Source organism: Aquila chrysaetos, chromosome W (assembly GCF_900496995.4).
Source record: "Aquila chrysaetos chrysaetos chromosome W, bAquChr1.4, whole genome shotgun sequence".
NCBI lineage: Eukaryota > Metazoa > Chordata > Aves > Accipitriformes > Accipitridae > Aquila > Aquila chrysaetos.
Genome location: NC_054457.1, coordinates 6,432,324 through 6,451,866, shown reverse-complemented (window position 1 = coordinate 6,451,866; position 19,543 = coordinate 6,432,324). Strand labels below are relative to the sequence as shown.

At 44.1% G+C, this 19,543-nt stretch overlaps 1 protein-coding gene across 1 annotated transcript in view; it reads left to right on the top strand.

Moving 5' to 3' along the window:
• The window catches only part of LOC121232761 (PI-PLC X domain-containing protein 3-like), a 169,566-nt gene that overhangs the window by 116,170 nt on the left and 33,853 nt on the right, over positions 1-19,543 (top strand). The window contains exon 2 of the mRNA XM_041121174.1: positions 2,159-2,867. Coding sequence (XP_040977108.1) covers positions 2,159-2,867 — 709 coding nt within the window. The remainder of the gene's footprint in view (positions 1-2,158; positions 2,868-19,543) is intronic.

Here is a 19,543-nt window from a genome sequence, read left to right as displayed (position 1 = left end):
AATGGTGGAAGCAACCACCGGATGGCTGGAAACATATCCTGTGTCCCACGCCACTGCCTGGGACACTATCCTGGGCCTTGAAGAGAAAGTTCTATGGTGACACGACACCCCAGAAAGAATTGAGTCAGACAATGGGACTCATTTCCGAAACAACCTCATAGACACCTGGGCCAAAGAGCATGGCATTGAGTGGGTGTATCACATCCCCTATCATGCACCAGCCTCTGGGAAAAATCGAACAATACAATAGACTGTTAAAGACTACATTGAGAGTAATGGGAGTTGGAACCTTCAAACACTGGGATACACTTTTAGCAAAAGTCACCTGGTTGGTTAATACTAGAGGATCTGCCAATTGGGGTGGCCCTGCCGAATCAGAACTTTTATGTACTGTGGAAGGGGGTAAAGTCCCTGTAGTGCACATAAAAAATATGTTAGGGAAGACATAGCCAATGAATTAAATTGTTTGATGTTACTTGCTATATAACCCTGCCACTGTATGTTATTACCATAAATGTTATATGCTATATCCATAGTATTACAGTAAGAATCACTTAGATCACGCAAGAATGAACTGTGATAAAACTGAGCGAAGCGCAGTAGTGATGGGACCAGAACTGACTCCAGCATGCAACAATCCAACATTACACACCATCCTCCTGCTGCGTCCAATGTCACCCACTTGCCACACTGCACTGAAGCCCGATCCTGCTCTGCCGACTGAGCGGAGTTTGCACCATCCCTCCTGCCCAGAAAGACTGGTATGACAGATGGAACCCAAAGTCATGGAGTAAATGAACTCAACGAACATTTTATAGAGATGGCCCATAGACTAAGGGAATGATATCTCTGTGTGTGTATACATATATATCTATCTCAAAGGACGGAAAAGGTGATGATGATTGATTAGGATGTATTGGAAAGTATGGGACCTGAGCATGACATAAATGGTATAGAATAAGGGGTGGATACTGTCCTGGTTTCAGCTGGGATAGAGTTAATTTTCTTTCTAGCAGCTGGTATAGTGTTATGTTTTTGAGTTAGGTATGAGAAGAATGTTGATAACACTGATGTTTTCAGTTGTTGCTGAGTAATGTTTAGTCTAAAGTCAAGGATTTTTTCAGCTTCTGATGCCCAGCCAGCAAGAAGGCTTGAGGGGCACAAGAAGTTGGGAGGGGACACAGCCAGGGCAGCTGACCCCAACTGGCCAAAGGGATATTCCATACCATGTGACATCACGTCTAGTATAGAAACTGGGGGGAGTGGGGGTGGGAGCATCGCTGCTTGAGAACTAACTGGGTGTTGGTTGGCGAGCGGTGAGCAATTGCATTGTGCATCACTTGTTTTGTATATTCCAATCCTTTTATTACTATTGTCATTTTATTATTGTTATTATTATCATTATTAGTTTCTTCCTTTCTGTTCTATTAAACTGTTCTTATCTCAACCCATGAGTTTTACCTTTTTCCTTCCGATTTTCTCCCCTATCCCACTGGGTGGTGGGGAGTGAGTGAGCGTCTGCATGGTGCTTAGTTGCTGGCTGTCATTAAACCACTGTAGCAAAGAATTTTAGAGGTATATTTAAGAAGGAGAAGAGCATTTAATAACCTTTTTGATGAGCAGATGAGACTTGAAATAAGGAAAAGGTCAGAAAGGATACATGTCCTTGGCATTTTTTAACTCATATTTTAGCTGGCTATAAAGATGTGTGTGTGTGGTGGTGTTTGGATGGTTTGTTTTATTGTTTGGTTCTGCAAACTAGATGGCACATGATTCAGTGTGTAGGGTTAGACTGTCCTCTTCTTGTTGGCTCTAGGGATTTATTATGTGACTCACTTTGCTGAAGTTATACCAGGCTTATTTTGATGTTCAGAGCCCGCTGACTTCAGTGAGCTTAAAGGCGTAAGTAAGAGCTAAAAGAGTTGAGGGAGTGCCCAGACAAGCAGTGAAACAGGCACTGCCTTTCCTTCAAGTTCCTGCGAGGTGCTGATGGGGTAAATGCTGCCAGACAAATGTAGTGTATTGAGAAAACGACAGGGGAGGAGTCTGTTGGCAAGTGTTGGTACAGGTCAGAAAATTATGTTTATTAAGAAAAAATCATTAATGACTTTTAATATATGAATACAATATTGATCATTTTCCTTTGTTGTGTTTCTAGGGTCTCATGACTCTTTTAGCTTCTACATCGATGAAGCCTCTCCAGTTGGGCCTGAACAGCCAGAGACGGTCCAGAATTTTGTGTCTGTTTTTGGGACTGTGGCTAAAAAGCTGATGAGGAAGTGGTTGGCTACACAGACCATGAACTTCACCAGCCAGCTGGGGGCAGGTATACGGTATTTTGATCTTAGAATTTCCACCAAGCCCAGAGACCCAGACAATGAACTCTACTTTGCTCATGGTTTATTCAGTGCCAGAGTCAAGGAGGGTCTGGAAGAGATCAGTGCGTTTCTCACTGACCACCCAAAAGAAGTGGTCTTCTTGGACTTCAATCACTTCTATGGAATGCAGAAACACCATCATGAAAAGCTTGTCCAAATGCTCAAAGACATGTACGGAAACAAAATGTGTCCTGCTATATTTGCCCATGAAGTAACTCTCCAGTACTTGTGGGAAAAGGAACACCAAATACTGGTGTTCTATCACAGTCCAGTGGCTCTCGAGGTACCATTTCTTTGGCCAGGTCAGATGATGCCAGCTCCCTGGGCAAACACAACAGATCCAGAAAAACTGATTCAATTCCTCCAGGCATCAATCACTGAAAGAAGAAAGAAGGGCTCCTTTTTTATATCTCAAGTAGTGCTGACACCAAAGGCTAGTACAGTGGTGAAAGGGATTGCTAGTGGTCTCAGAGAAACAATCACAGAAAGGTAAGTTTTTGGCAGTTAAGGTGTGCTGACTGTGCTGAATGTGTGTGTTAGTAACGCTGCTTTTCTAATTCCTTTTAAAGAAACTCCAGCAGATGTATTTCTTCCATGCTACTGTGGGTTACAGTCAGAACTTGGGCATAATCCTAAAATATTTAGAGAAACACGTTGAAGGAGAAGCTTTTTTATCTTGAAAGAAAATCTGCCACTAAAGCCTAATGAGATCTTATGGGATTGGCTTTGTTTGGGTTTTGTTTGTTTGGGTTTTGGGTTTTTTCTTTTTCTGAATGCAGGTTTTTCCATTTGTTTTGCTTTTAAAATGTGGTTTCTTACCATGAGCACTGAACATCTTTCCTTGGATTTCCTTACTGGATGTGGACAAATCTATCTGAATGATCTAGATCATTTAAGTTTTTATTTATGCACCATGCTTCAGGTATTGGGTAAACAATTTTTTTTCATTTTGGCTCATCAGCAAAACCTGACACTGCAGAATTTGAATCCTTAACTACCTTTACACATCTTAAAGATGCATGGCTTCACTCTGCACACCATCACACACTATATCAAAGATGTCAGGACACCATTAGAGTGAATTTGCCTCCTAACAGTCCTTCATTTATCATACAGAATTTCTTGAGGGAAGAGACTGCAGACCATTATAGAAGTTGTGCACGTGGAATACTGTGTCGACAGGCCATTAGTTGTTACATTACAAAAAATGCCATCTGTGCAAGACATGCATTATTTATACCATTCTGACTTTGATAAATCATGGCCAATTTTCAGCTTAAAGGCACATATGTGTGACTATGTTCTTGACAACTGGATAAGAAACCTGAAATTTAATGCCAAGACACAAGAGCTTTTTTTTTTTCCTTTAAAAAAATAGAAGGGTTGCAGAGTGGAAAAAATTTATAATGGGGATCAGTGGCCATGCTCTCTGCATGGATGTATTTGTGCCAGGAAGGTCTATTGGGAACACTGTCCCCTTCTATGAGATGAATGACACGGTGCCTGTGACACTACACCCTGCAAAGAAAACATGCCTCATTTTTGAGAAAGGTTGAGCCATTTTTATGACAGCTTTCCCAAGTGACTGTTAAGTAGAAAAAAACAAGGAAAAACTTGACCTGAAATGGTAAAACACTGACACAGAAGGTTTTATAAGAAGCTGAATACAATTCAGAAGTGCTTGTGTGACTACACTTGCAGCTGTTTTTATATCCTCCACATATGTTTTTATAGGCTCCATTAGACTGGGGATCTCCCTTTCTGGTGAGTCTGAAGAGCACTTTTCTGTACTGAAATAGTACTTTGTTGATGGATTTTACTATTAAACACTCACCTTGTTGTTCAGGGATTTTTCTTCTCTGGTAAACATCTTTCTGAGTGTTCTTTAGAACATGAAGTAGCACAATCGAGAAACTACTTGGTTCTTCTTAAAACTTGCTGCATCAGTAAAATAGCTAGTAAAAAACCTTTTCTTCTTCTCTGGCTCTGTCCTGGGTTCAGCTGGGATAGAGTTAATTTTTACAGAAACCTGGGAGGTGGGGGGGCATAGCCGGGGCAGCTGACCTGAACTAGCCAAGGAGCTATTCCATACCATGTGACATCATGCCCAGTATATATATGGGGAGTGGGCCGGGGGGAGGGTTCTCCTGCTCTCTCTCTCGATTTTCGGTGGGGGAAGTGGTGGAGCGTCGGGTCCCGGGTGGTGAGCAGTTGCACTGTGCATCACTCTTTTTTTGTATACTCTTTCATTAGTACCGTCGTTGTTGTTGTAACTTTTTTTGTGTTGTCCCAGTAAACTGCCCTTATCCCAACCCTCGAGGTTCCAGTTTTTTTTCTTTTCTCTCCTCCGTCTCCCCCCTATCCCACCGGAGGGGGCGGGAGGAGTGAGCGAGCAGCTGCGTGGTCCTTTGTTACCGGCTGGGCTGAAACCACGACAGTCCTTTTTGGCGCCCAACGTGGGGCACGAAGGGTTGAGATAACGACAGATCTGGCCAGAGCATGTTGAAACAAATTTGTCATACGCATTCCTTATATTAGATAAATAGATGTTAGTCACAATGTTGATTAATTTGTTTACATGGTGGCGTTTTGTAAGTCCTTATATGCTCTATGTATTGCCTGTAGTTACGTTTCTCACCTCTGGGAGAGTGACTCGGATTATCATTTTGCTGTACTGGGCAATGTCGACTTGTGAAATGATTACATCACTAGTCATGAGATTAAGCTGGTATCTGTATGAGGCAGTGATATCATTTCCATACTTTGGGCACCTTCTATCAGATTTTATTGGTAATTACACCCAATCCATGGGGAAGTCAGGGGGGGATACTTCCCCCCGTCCGTTCGCCTCCCTTTTCTCCTTCCGACTAATTACAACAGCTTTTGAGAACTTCGAATATCCTTGGGATGCACAAGCCAGCGTGCTGTTAGTGCTATGTCTCCTGAATATGTTTCAGGTCTTGTTTAGGGCTACAAAAAGGCTCTTTAAGAGTACCGCCCAGAGATCTGCCCCAAAGCTGGATATTCATGGGTGGCACGGCATGTGGGAGGATATGGGCAGGTATCTAGAGAACTTCTCACCCCCAGTGGCTTGGAAGTTCACTCCCGAACAACTACAGAACCCTCATGAAGTGGTAGAATATTTGAAAGAAAAATGCTGTGGCTATTCCAAAGACGTACAACTCGCTGCACTGTGCTGGGCCCTGGCCAGTATCTACCAAACACTGCTTGATATTAGGCAGCACCCTCAGGGAGAAAAGGGGGAAAAGATGGAAAACAGGACAGCAGGCACCGTGGCTACCCCAACCCCGGCAACAGGCAGCGCGGCTACCCCAACCCCGGTGACAGATACTGCAGCTAAACCAGAGAACCAACCTGTGCCAGTATCAGTCGCCCCTGTACAGAAAAAGAAACACACAAAGAAATCAGTTCGCTCAGTGAGAGATGAAGATGAACCAGGGTCATCACGAGAACAGGAGGAAGAGGCAGAACCTGAAATAATCACCCGATCTCTATCCCTGAGTGAGATGCGTGACATGCGAAAAGATTTTAGCCGCCACCCAGGTGAGCACATTGTTACCTGGCTGCTCCGATGCTGGGATAATGGGGCCAGTAGTTTGGAATTAGAGGGTAGGGAAGCCAAGCAGCTGGGATCCACGTCTAGGGAAGGGGGCATCGACAAGGCGATTGGGAGAAAAACATAACTCCTCAGCCTCTGGAGGCGACTTCTGTCAGGTGTGAAGGAAAGATACCCCTTCAAGGATGAAGTTGCATGTCACCAAGGCAAGTGGACCACCATGGAGAGAGGTATCCAGTACCTGAGGGAATTAGCCGTGCTGGAGGTGATTTATAATGATCCAGAAAATGCGCAGTCACCCATAGACCCAGCTGAAGTCCAATGCACACAACCCATGTGGCGGAAGTTTCTGCAAAGTGCACCACCAACCTATGCCAACTCATTGGCAGTAATGTCCTGGAAAGAAGGCCATGGACAAACAGTGGATGAATTGGCTGTCCAACTCCGGCAATACGAAGGAAGTCTCTCTTCCTCCCTACGGGCCTGTGTCTCGGCTGTAGAGGAATTGACCCGAGAGTTCCAGCAATTCAAAGTGGATATGTCTTCCTCCCCACCTGTACAGGCCCGCATCGCAGCTATTGGGAGTAAGCGTTCCTCTGCCCAAGAGAGAGGAGAGAGAAAGTACACACGACGGACTAACCTGTGGTTTTACCTGCGTGACCATGGAGAGAACATGAGGAAGTGGGATGGAAAACCTACCTCAGTCCTGGATGCACGGGTACGGGAGTTGCGAGAAAAAGCAACCAGAAAAGAGGATTCTTCTTGGAAAACTGCTGCTCCAGTTTCCTGTGAGCAGTCCCCCAGATGCAGTAGATGGGCTGATCACATTTCTGATCCTCTTGAAGGGACTTCTGATTCACGTGTGCGAAAAGTGAGTAACGAATATTCTAACCAGGATTAGAGGGGCCCTGCCTCCAGCCAGGTGGAGGAGAGGGACAACCGAGTCTACTGGACAGTGTGGATTCGATGGCCTGGCACATCAGACCCACAGGAATATAAGGCTCTAGTAGACACTGGTGCACAATGCACCCTAATGCCATCAAGTTATAAAGGGGCAGAACCCATCTGTATCTCTGGTGTGACAGGGGGATCCCAAGAGCTAACCGTATTAGAAGCTGAAATGAGTCTAACCGGGAATGAGTGGCATAAACACCCCATTGCAACTGGCCCAGAGGCCCCGTGCATCCTTGGCATAGATTATCTCAGGAGGGGATATTTCAAGGACCCAAAAGGGTACCGTTGGGCTTTTGGTATAGCTGCATTGGAGACGGAGGAGATTGAACAGCTGTCTACCCTGCCTGGTCTCTCTCAAGACCCTTCGGTTGTGGGGTTGCTGAGGGTTGAAGAACAACAGGTGCCAATTGCTACCACGACGGTGCACCGGCGGCAATATCGCACCAACCGAGATTCCCTGATCCCCATCCATAAGCTGATTTGCCAATTGGAGGGTCAAGGAGTGATCAGCAAGACTCACTCACCCTTTAATAGTCCCATATGGCCCGTGCGGAAATCTAATGGGGAATGGAGACTAACAGTAGATTATTGTGGGCTGAATGAAGTCACGCCACCGCTGAGCGCTGCTGTGCCAGATATGTTAGAGCTTCAATATGAACTGGAATCAAAGGCAGCCAAGTGGTATGCCACAAGTGACATTGCTAATGCATTTTTTTCCATCCCTTTGGCAGCAGAGTGCAGGCCACAGTTTGCCTTTACTTGGAGGGGTGTCCAGTACACCTGGAATCGACTGCCCCAGGGGTGGAAACACAGCCCCACTATTTGCCATGGACTGATCCAGGCTGCACTGGAAAAAGGTGAAGCTCCAGAGCACCTGCAATACATTGATGACATCATCGTATGGGGCAACACGGCAGAAGAAGTTTTTGAGAAAGGGAAGAAAATAATCCAAATCCTTTTGAAGGCTGGTTTTGCCATAAAAGAAAGTAAGGTCAAGGGACCTGCACAGGAGATCCAGTTCTTAGGAGTAAAATGGCAAGACGGGCGTCGTCAGATCCCAATGGATGTGATCAACAAAATAGCAGCTATGTCTCCACCGACTAATAAAAAGGAAACACAGGCTTTCTTAGGTGTTGTGGGCTTTTGGAGAATGCGTATTCCAAATTACAGTCAAATTGTAAGTCCTCTCTACCAAGTGACCTGGAAGAAGAATGATTTTAAATGGGGGCCTGAGCAACGACAAGCTTTTGAACAAATTAAGCGGGAGATTGTTCATGCAGTAGCTCTTGGGCCAGTCCGGGCAGGACAAGATGTTATAAATGTGCTCTACACTGCAGCTGGGGAGAATGGCCCTACCTGGAGCCTCTGGCAGAAAGCACCTGGGGAGACCCGAGGTTGACCCCTGGGGTTTTGGAGTCGGGGATACAGAGGATCCGAGGCTCGCTATACTCCAACTGAAAAAGAGATATTGGCAGCATATGAAGGAGTTTGAGCTGCCTCAGAAGTGGTTGGTACTGAAACACAGCTCCTCTTAGCACCCCGACTGCTGGTGCTGGGCTGGATGTTCAAAGGGAAGGTCTCCTCTACACATCATGCAACTGATGCCACGTGGAGTAAGTGGGTCACACTGATCACACAACGGGCTCGCATAGGAAACCCCAGTCGCCCAGGAATTGTGGAAGTGATCATGGACTGGCCAGAAGGCAAAAATTTTGGAATATCGCCAGAGGAGGAGGTGACACATGCTGAAGAGGCCCCGCTGTATAATAAACTGTCAGAAAATGAGAGGCAATATGCCCTGTTCACTGATGGGTCCTGTATCATTGTGGGAAAGCATCGGAGGTGGAAGGCTGCTGTATGGAGTCCTACACAACAAGTCGCAGAAACTGCTGAAGGAGAAGGTGAATCGAGCCAGTTTGCAGAGGTGAAAGCCATCCAGCTAGCGTTAGACATTGCTGAAAGAGAAAAGTGGCCAGTGCTCTATCTCTATACCGACTCATGGATGGTGGCAAATGCCCTATGGGGGTGGCTACAGCAATGGAAGAAGAGCAATTGGCAGCGCAGAGGTAAACCCATTTGGGCTGCCGCACTGTGGCAAGATATTGCTGTTCGGATAGAGAAGCTAGTGGTAAAAGTACGTCATGTAGATGCTCATGTACCCAAGAGTTGGGCCACTGAAGAACATCAAAACAACCAGCAGGCAGATCAGGCCGCCAAGATTGAAGTGTCTCAGGTGGACCTGGACTGGCAACATAAGGGTGAGCTATTTATGGCTCAGTGGGCCCATGATACCTCGGGCCATCAGGGAAGAGATGCAACATATAGATGGGCTCGTGATCGAGGGGTGGACTTAACCATGGACACTATCACACAGGTTATCCATGAATGTGAAACATGTGCTGCAATGAAGCAAGCCAAGCGACTGAAACCCCTGTCGTATGGAGGGCGATGGCTGAAATATAAACAGTGGGAGGCCTGGCAGATTGACTATATCACACTCCCACGAACCCACCAAGGCAAGTGCCATGTGCTTACAATGGTGGAAGCAACCACTGGATGGCTGGAAACATATCCTGTGTCCCACGCCACTGCCCAGAACACTATCCTGGGCCTTGAAGAGAAAGTCTTATGGCAACACGGTACCCCAGAAAGAATCGAGTCGGACAACGGGACTCACTTCCGAAACAACCTGATAGACACCTGGGCCAAAGAACATGGCATTGAGTGGGTATATCACATCCCTTATCACGCACCAGCCTCCGGAAAAATCGAACGATACAATGGACTGCTGAAAACTACATTGAGAGCAATGGGGGGTGGAACTTTCAAACATTGGGATACACATTTAACGAAAGCCACCTGGTTAGTTAATACTAGAGGATCCACCAATCGGGCGGGCCCCACCCAACCAAGACTTCCACATACTGTAGAAGGGGATAAAGTTCCTGTAGTGCGCATGAGGAGTATGTTAGGAAAGACAGTCTGGGTTACTCCTGCCTCACGCAGAGACAAACCCATCCAAGGGGTTGTTTTTGCTCAGGGACCTGGGTACACCTGGTGGGTGATGCAGAAGGATGGGGAAGTTCGATGTGTACCTCAGGGAGATTTGATTTTGGGAGAGAATAGCCAGTGAACTAGGCTGTATGATATTTAACTGCTAAATAACCTGCCAATGTATGTCATTGTATCTATAATGGCTATATGCCATATCAAGGGTATTACTGTAAGAATTACCCAAATGACTGAAGAATGGACTTTGAAACTGAGCCAAGAACAACAGTGATAGAACTTGAACTGGCGCCCAGCAATTTCCTCAAGATCAACATCTTCGACCTGCAGACCAAGGGTGTGGGTTGCATCAAATGTACCAGCCAGCAGTTCCAGAGACAGCATACAACAACCCAACACCTCACACCATCTCTCTTATCCTGAAGAAGTGTTACAACAGATGGAGCCTCAAAGTCATGGACTAAATAAAACTGATGGACACATTGGAGGGATAACCCATTGACTAAGGGAATACTATTTGTATGTGTGTGTGTGTGTGTGTGTGGGTCCATATACATATATATCTATATATAAGACAAGGAAAGTGGTAGTGGTTGATTGGAAAATGTAAGATCTGGGCATGATGTAAATGGTATAGAATAAGGGGTGGATAATGTCCTGGGTTCAGCTGGGATAGAGTTAATTTTTACAGAAACCTGGGAGGTGGGGGGGCATAGCCGGGGCAGCTGACCTGAACTAGCCAAGGAGCTATTCCATACCATGTGACATCATGCTCAGTATATACATGGGGAGTGGGCCGGGGGGAGGGTTCTCCTGCTCTCGACTTTCGACTTTCGGTGGGGGAAGTGACAGAGCGTCGGGTCCCGGGTGGTGAGCAGTTGCACTGTGCATCACTCTTTTCTGTATACTCTTTCATTAGTACCGTCGTTGTTGTTGTAACTTTTTTTGCGTTGTCCCAGTAAACTGCCCTTATCCCAACCCTCGAGGTTCCAGTTTTTTTTTTCTTTTCTCTCCTCCGTCTCCCCCCTATCCCACCGGAGGGGGCGGGAGGAGTGAGCGAGCGGCTGCGTGGTCCTTTGTTACCGGCTGGGCTGAAACCACGACAGGCTCATAATGTGCTTCCTTGAAGCTGTTTGGAAAAATAAAAAGTTCGAATGGATTCTGGATATGTTTGGCTGAGCTCTGAATGACTTGAGTCTTTGAACTCTTAGGATGCCTTTGTCTACTGCAAATCTTGAGATTATAACTAACTTGAAATGTCAGTAAATAATTGGGCTGGAATACCTGGCAATGTTGTTTTTTCCAAATTGCAACTGAGATTTTCCCATGAGCCACAAGTGTGTAATCACATCTGCTCCATGAATACTTTTTCCTTCTTTGCATAACTTTTAACTATTGCAAAAGAAATGGACCCTTAAAATTATCTCCAAAGCTGGTATTTAGTCTTCCAAGTGTGGCATCTCATTTTTAAATACTACTACTTATTACAAAAATACACTTCAGGAAGACACAGGCTTGGAATATGTGTTAATCTACACAGAAACTGAGCTCATATATTGAGTTAACTGCTCTGAAAGTAAACATCAAGTATACTCAGAACTGCTCCTCATGTGATGCTGATCCTGTTAAAAAAATAAATAGATGAGCAATTAAAGGATGCAACACAATTAGTAGAATTTACAGAATTCTCTTCAATCTTGCTGCATTAATATTTCAGTAACTTAAAAGTATGTAATCCATACTAAAGGAGTCGGGGCATATGTTCCAGCTATGCTGTGTTTGCTACTTTGAACCATCTCATGATTATTTGTAAAAACATTATTCTGTCCTTTTCAGAATAAATACACAGATCAAATTCCATTACTGTGGCCAGGTAGATAAGATATGTGTATTTGTTAGCAGTTGCTGCATAGATTTATACATTTTATACTATTTTCTGCTTATTAATAAATGCTGGTGAAGAGCTTTGCATTAAGAATGCAGTATGTTGCTTTTGGCAGCAGTTTTATTTATATTTGGGTGGGGTTTTTCCCCCACATTGAATTTTGGAAGATCTGAATGCAAATGTGGAATAAGGTTGAATTTTTCAAATAATTCTGGTATGGTTCCCCCCCACAAAAATGTAATACTAAGTTTAAGAAATGTTCCTTTTTGGCATTTTCAAATAAAACCCTTAGTCATCTCTTTTTTCCCCCGTCTGTACAGTGGCCATTTTCATTTACATATTGACTTAATTCTGAAAATAGAGTAAAGTTTGGATCCTTTCAGATCCAATAAGATGTATCAGATTTTGATCTCTGAAGTTGTTTGTTGCTCAGGAGATTATTTATGATTTGAATAGCAATGGCCAACTGAGAGGGAGAATGGGGTTTCTCTCAGTTGTAGCATTGGTCAGACCAGGAAAGCTGCAAGCAGACACTGTGCAGCAATCCATGCTTCTTTCTGTTGCTCTGTAGCTCATGTTGTGAAAGAGCACAATGAAATATTCCCCTGTAGCCAACACAGTATGCTTGCTTTAATAGCTCTTCAGTGCAGCTTCTTGTTGTGGTGGAGGTCCACACGTTCAAACTGCAGTAGAGCAGTCTCCTAAGGTGATGCTGATCACCCCTTTTCAGAAGGAGAAGCGATGTTAGCACAGATGTGAAAGATGGGAGGCCCATGGTAACCTAGATAAAAGGAACAGTTTCATGCTCCTAAGACTGAATTCAGTAGAAGATATACCAGGACTGTTTTTCACTGATAATGCTTGCTCACAGGCTTTGCTGCTGTCATCACAGGTGATACTCTGTGGGATAATAATTTGAAAGAAGAAGGAATTATAAAATTATCAAGCTTTCTAACCTGCACAAATACAAAGGGGAAAAGCCATTTCTTGTAAGCTCTTCCTAGGACCACAGCTCAACGTTACAAAACTTTCTACCATGGCTTTCATCTTCATTACTTGAATTAGGAGAATCACTTGCATGCGTGTATGTTACGTTTCTTGGATTTGATGAAAAACTTTGAGGACTAACAATATGTTTTCAGGCTTAACATTCTGTCAAACACACAGTTTAGATGCCAAGAAATAATCTTTGATTATCAAACAGTACATACCAAATGAGTTACATTCCCTCTGCTTATTGAATTACCTTCACAGTGAGGTGGCTGCCTTTAGTACATCTGAAAGGTGGTTGTGAAACAACCTTTTGATGAGTGTAGAGCTGTTCTTCATATTAATCTAGTTTGTTTTCTGATTTGCAGTGGAATTACTAATTTTATCTCTGACACTGGAGACAAGCATGATGGAGCTCACTTTGTTGTCTTTGAGGTTGAATAATATAGAAGAAGAATAGAACTCCTTTATTGGACACAGAAATCCTGTGGTACTTTTAAAGCTTTTGAGAAATAGAAAATAAACATGTACCTAGCCTATTGTCACTTGATTTCCAAATTACTCTCTAAGGATAATGTTCCCTGTAGCTCACATGTGACTAAATCCTTGCCCACCATAATAAAGCTTCCCCCTTAGCAACCAAAGCAAAAAAAAAATGTAAAAATAATAAAAAAAAAAAATCCTGCATATGAGAACCTTTGAAGTGGAGGCAAAGCATCCACACTATTAACAAAAGGGGTGGTAAGTAGGCCACAGAAGCTGTCTGGAGAAAAGCCATCTCTGGGTGCAGTCATAAACTAAGCAGGGTCAGATTTAGCTTGCAAATAGGTGGATATTATATAAAAAATAATCCCTGAAGTTGCAAAAAGTGGGATTTTTAAGTCAGTTACAGAAGGTGTTACATCAATCAATTAATATAGCCAATTGAAGTTTTATTAATTATAGTAAGCAGGATATGAGCAAAAACAGCGCTGGGCGACAGGGGAGTCTCCGCTCCACCAACTGCCGCGCTGAGCAGTTTAAACAGTCCCTTTTTATACATCTTTACTTCCGTGCTCATGAAGTAGTGGAGATACTCTGCGCATGTTTCAGTTGTTGTTAGGGGGTCGATTTCTGCCTCTTGATGGTCGTTGAGGCTGAAGATTGAAGTCTTCCTCAGTTATCTTCGGATGACCTTTCTCTTATTTGGTCTTCATTTTGCTGTGTTGTAGTTTTCAGAGCTGTTTTGCAAGAGTCTTCGGCAAACAGTCTTGCGGTTTGTCGTTTACTTCAGGTCGTATGCTCAGCTTTAGTCTCTGTTTCCTGTCAGCTTTAGTCTCTGTTTCCTGTTAAGCAAAGTACTTCAAGCAATAGCTTATGCAAGCACCTTTTTGTGAGTTATATGGTTGTTTGAGAAACAAATATGACTTTTAACAACTTGTATCAGGTTAGGCACCAAAACACCTGTTTGCAGTTATGGTATATGCTGTGTGGCTACTCATAAAGGTATGTGATCCCATCATCACACTCTGAGCACGGTCTGACCCTGCGTATATGGGAAAGCAGCAAGTGTTTTTCATCATGAAAAGGAAATATTCATTCCCCCAGCCCCACTGCTGTATGCTGTCGCTAACATCTACTTATCTCAAAGATTCCATGCTTCAATCTGCATGGCTGCTGTAGTGAAACTGCAAATGACTCATTAAGTCAGTTGGATTTTATTTGATCTTTCTGACATTACTTAGATAACTAAAGAAATACTACAGCTAATAGATGCTAACAAGTGCTGACCCCGGGGGAAATGCATTTGTTGGTGCAGGGCCTGGGTCTGCCTAGCTCCTTTTACCTCATTGTGAAAGGAACAGTTCCTTGATGGGTTGGTCCTTCTCTTCATTTAATACAAACTAACTCAAACAAATACAAACTCAGCAGGTATGACAACATCTATGTCTCTATGTTGTATTAGCACTTGCATGCTGCAAACCATTGCCTTCAGGACTATATAAGTAAGTAGATCTATGGGCACACCCTTGCCAATTTTTAAGCAGAGAACTGGGCAGTTCTGGACTAACTAACATGCAGTTTGGAAGTTTGAACTTTTAATCCCCTTGTCCCGTCCCACTCGGTGGGCTCGGGGGAGGTGATCTTTTAGATAGTCCGTTGCAGCACACAGGAGTCATGACAATGACTCAGGAGGGACAGAGAAAATTTCAACACCCCGTTTCACTCAGCGAATCCCAGGGCAGGAGTCACAACAATGGCTCCTAAATGCTCAGAATATGTTTTATTTAACATTGACTTATAACACAAGTGTGGCTAAATTTGGCGTAGCAGATATTTCGAATAAAAAACTTGACACCTAACAGCCGTAGCAAAATATTCCTAACAACAAGGTAGGAGGAAGAGAAGAGATAAGAGAGAGAAGAAAGAGAAAAAAGGAGAGGTAAATATCACCACCCTTGGATCCAGCGAGGAAAGAGTCTCGGTAGTAACTGTCTGGATTCCTCAGGCAGCAGGCATGCGCCTGGGGGTTGGTCTCCCCCCCTTTTATACCCTCATCTGAGAGCCCTTTGTGCATGAGCTGTGGGGTTTTCTCAAAAGTTCTTGAGGAGGTGGTAAGGGCCCGTGGCAAAACTCCAAACCTGTAACAAAACGTCCAAAGCACAACCGCTAGAAAACTTCCCAGAAAGACAATTGCCAGAAAGCCTCTTCAAGGCACAACCGCTGGAAAGCCTCCCAGAAACAGTTCACTACCCCACCTCCGCAGGGCATGTCCTGTTTCGGCTGCTTGAGGCTACCTGATTGGTTGTTTGGGACAAAATGGTTGCCAGTCTCTCAGCCCTGTAGCTGCTCCATGCTCCTGGAGTGGTAGAATGTGGATGGAAAGTTGTCAAAAACTTCCTGTCACCTCTTAAAACCCTGTTGCACATGCTATATTATTCTAGATAGATTTGGGCAATGCTCAGCATCCTCCAAGGCCTTAGAGGGTTTTCAAGTGTAATCTAGAGAGAATGCATCCGTACTCTCTAGAGAAATCACCTGTATATCTCCAACTTCTGCAGTGGCTATCTCCACTTGGGTGCTACACTAAGGAAGCCTTAGCTACAGAAAGCCCCTGGGATCCATTGTCAGAAGGTACACCAAGCCTGCAATTAATTTTATTAAATGCTTCCCCATGCTTACAAACCAGTGAGAGACTGAAAGAGTTAATGTCTCAAACATTGTGGTGGGGCAAGTTCTGCTTAACTACAACGAACCTTAAAGCGCATCAGCACAGATCAGCAACAGGACAACAGGACTGGGAGGGCATGCCAGAGGGTGCACAGCTCCCTGTTCTGTTGTACTGTTCTGATATGCTGAGCAGGGCAGTTTACCATGCATGGCGAAAGATCATGTCTGCAGGGAAGGGGAAGTTACTCCCCAAACGACCCCCAAGCCCAAAGGCTCACAAACTGCTCATGACACCTAATTAGCCTAATGAGTTCGAGTGCCCACCCAAAGGAGGTGCAAGGATGATAAAAAAAGACACAAATTGAAGCCCCAGGTGCGCAAGCCCACCAGAACTGGACCCCTCGGCTGACTGAACCAACGCTGGACCCAGGACCGGTGAAATCTTTCTCTCTTCCTTTTTCTCTCTCTGTCTTCTTCTCTCTTTCCTTTTCCTTTTCCACAATCCCTACACCTCATCCCTTTAAGACATAAAACCATTGACCAAGTCTTGGACTAAGAGTGGATCCAGCCACCCCTGGGCCCTTCTCTGAGGAGGAGTCTGGAAAGCAAGGGGGTCTGCTCTGAACCTCGTGACTCAACGGGAGGGATCTCCTTCTTCCCCGAATTGATGTACATGGTAACCACAGGTGTCGTGGTTTAACCCCAGCCAGCAACTAAGCACCATGCAGCTGCTCACTTGCTTCCCCCCCACCCAGTGGGATGGGGGAGAGAATCAGGAAAAAAAGTAAAACTCATGGGTTGAGATAAGAACAGTTTAATAGAACAGAAAAAGAGAAACTAATAATGATGATGGTAACGCTAATACAATGACAATAGTAATAATAAAAGAATTGGAATATACAAGTGATGCACAATGCAATTGCTCACCACCTGCCGACTGACACCCAGTTAGTCCCCGAGCAGTGATCTCCCCACACCCTCTCCCCCCCGGTTTATATACTAGACATGATGTCACATGGTATGGAATACCCCGTTGGCCAGTTTGGGTCAGCTGCCCTGGCTGTGTCCCCTCCCAACTTCTTGTGCCCCTCCAGCCTTCTTGCTGGCTGGGCATGAGAAGCTGGAAAATCCTTGACTTTAGACTAAATATTACTTAGCAACAACTGAAAACATCAGTGTGTTATCAACAGTCTCCTCATACTGAACCCAAAACATAGCACTGTACCAGCTACTAGGAAGAAAGTTAACTCTATCCCAGCTGAAACCAGGACAATGGGTTACCTGGTTCACTGGGGGAGTTCCATGCCAGTTCCCATTGTGAGAAACCCGGCCACCTACTGTTATGCCTCCCGAGTTCAGTTTGCTTCTGTCATGAATAAAATGTTTAACTGATCATTTGGTGTCATTTCACCTTAATTTAGCCCAAGGGAATTCCAAATTCAGCATGACTCCCTGGTCTGTCCAGCCCCGGTCATGACAAGAAGGTACACCAAGCCTGCAATTAATTTTATTAAATGTTTCTCCATGCTTACAGACAAGTAGCCTTTGTGGACTGAATGAGAAGTTAGGCATGCAGGCTATAGCCAGAGTTGTGTTGGGGCAAAGCATGCAGAAGAAGCAGTAAGGGATCCTTGCAACCTGGTGCCACATTTGTACAAAAGAAACAGCTGGAACAGGGGTAGTGGAAAAGGACTTGGTAAATAGAGAAGGCAGCCAGGCCAAAGGTCTTGGCGATGTACCGCCTTCTGCATGATGCAGAACTTGCATAGGCTAGAAAAATTCCCCTGTTTTTCTTCTATTAAAATAGAGATGATAATGTTTGCCCTCTAGGAATTCAGTAATGTCTGTGGGGTGCAATGCAATTCTTTCTTAGGGAGCCACTGTCACTGTGAAAGATACTGTTTTGATACAACATAAAGCTTATTTTGATTTATTTTGTTCTTAAAGCCTGGAAATGTTTAACCTCATTTTATTGATCTTTTCTTTACAACTTTACACCTAGGCAAATGCTTCATAATTCCATTTTCTTCCAGGATTGATTTTCTTTGTGGCTAAGATATAAGCTTCATGTAATAGGAGATTATAATAAGAGTATGTCTATAATTATAATGATAGCATTGCATGTATTGTCTCAGGCTGTACTGTTGCTTCAACAGAGCATAGGCTATTATAGTAAAATGTCTTTCAGTATTTATCTTGGACACTAAGAAAAATAATAAAAGACACTGAATGGTCATTAGTGGGATTTGACCTTTGGCAAGATTTTAATACTGTAGTTGTTGATCTGAGAGTTTTTATAACTAAGCAACTGTCATCTAGAAAGTAATGTATCATAAAATAGTATTAAGATATGAAGGAGACTGAGTGGTTAGAGTTGGGTAGAAGCCATGGTGAGATACAGGCACTTTCCCACTGAAAATTTTTGGGTCTTGAGCTATAGCATGAAGGAGGAACCTTACCATCATTTATTTCATGGCAGGGTATCAAAACCTGCTTAGCTTTATCTTTCAAACAGCACCATGGCGCTCTCAGTTATGCCAGCAAGCACTGTTGTGTAGTAAATCAAGAACCAAACAGGATCTTGGGTGATATGGCTCCTTAGTTTTGCTGCTGGCCAATGATGGGGGACAGCCATGGACCTTTATTCCCTTCCTACTTGGATTTACATACTCTGAAGTCAGAAACTGGCTTCTCTCCTTTTCTAGTGAGACCCCTTCAAATTAGAGCTCCTAGGTAATGCTGTAATCCAGATAATTCCTACAGGTATAGTAGCATACTGTGTTGCTTGAGTAACCGGGAAGAGATCATTTTAGCCAGTGCATTCACTGCCTTGTTTCCCAAGGTTTGAGTGGATATTGCAAAGAAACTTGCCTCTTTGTGAGCAGGATTTTTCTCAGGGCTAAGTTCATTATGGTTTGCCTTGGATTTGCTGCTTACCAGAGCTTCCTGGAAGGAAGCAAGAACAGGGCAACCCCTCTGTCCTGGTTTCAGCTGGGATAGAGTTAATTGTCTTCCTAGTAGCTGGTATAGTGCTATGTTTTTGAGTTTGGTATGAGAAGAATGTTGATAACACTGATGTTTTCAGTTGTTGCTAAGTAATGTTTCATCTAAAGTCAAGGATTTTTCAGCTTCTCATGCCCAGCCAGCAAGAAGGCTGGAGGGGCACAAGAAGTTGGCACAGGACACAGCCAGGGCAGCTGACCCAAAGTGGCCAAAGGGGTATTCCATACCATGTGATGTCACATCTAGTATATAAACTGGGGGGGTGCGGGCGGGAGAGGGGGATCACCGCTCAGGAACTAACTGGGTGTCAGTCAGCAGGTGGTGAGCAATTGCATTGTGCATCACTTGTTTTGCATATTCCAATCCTTTTATTATTACTGTTGTCATTTTATTAGTGTTATCATTATCATTATTAGTTTTTCTTTTCTGTTCTATTAAACTGTTCTTATCTCAACCCACAAGTTTTACTTTTTTCCCGATTCTCTCCCCCATCCCACTGGGTGGGGGGGAAGTGAGTGAGCGGCTGCGTGGTGCTTAGTTGCTGGCTGGGGTTAAACCACGACACCCTCCATTCCCTGCTTTTGATTGAGGAAGATG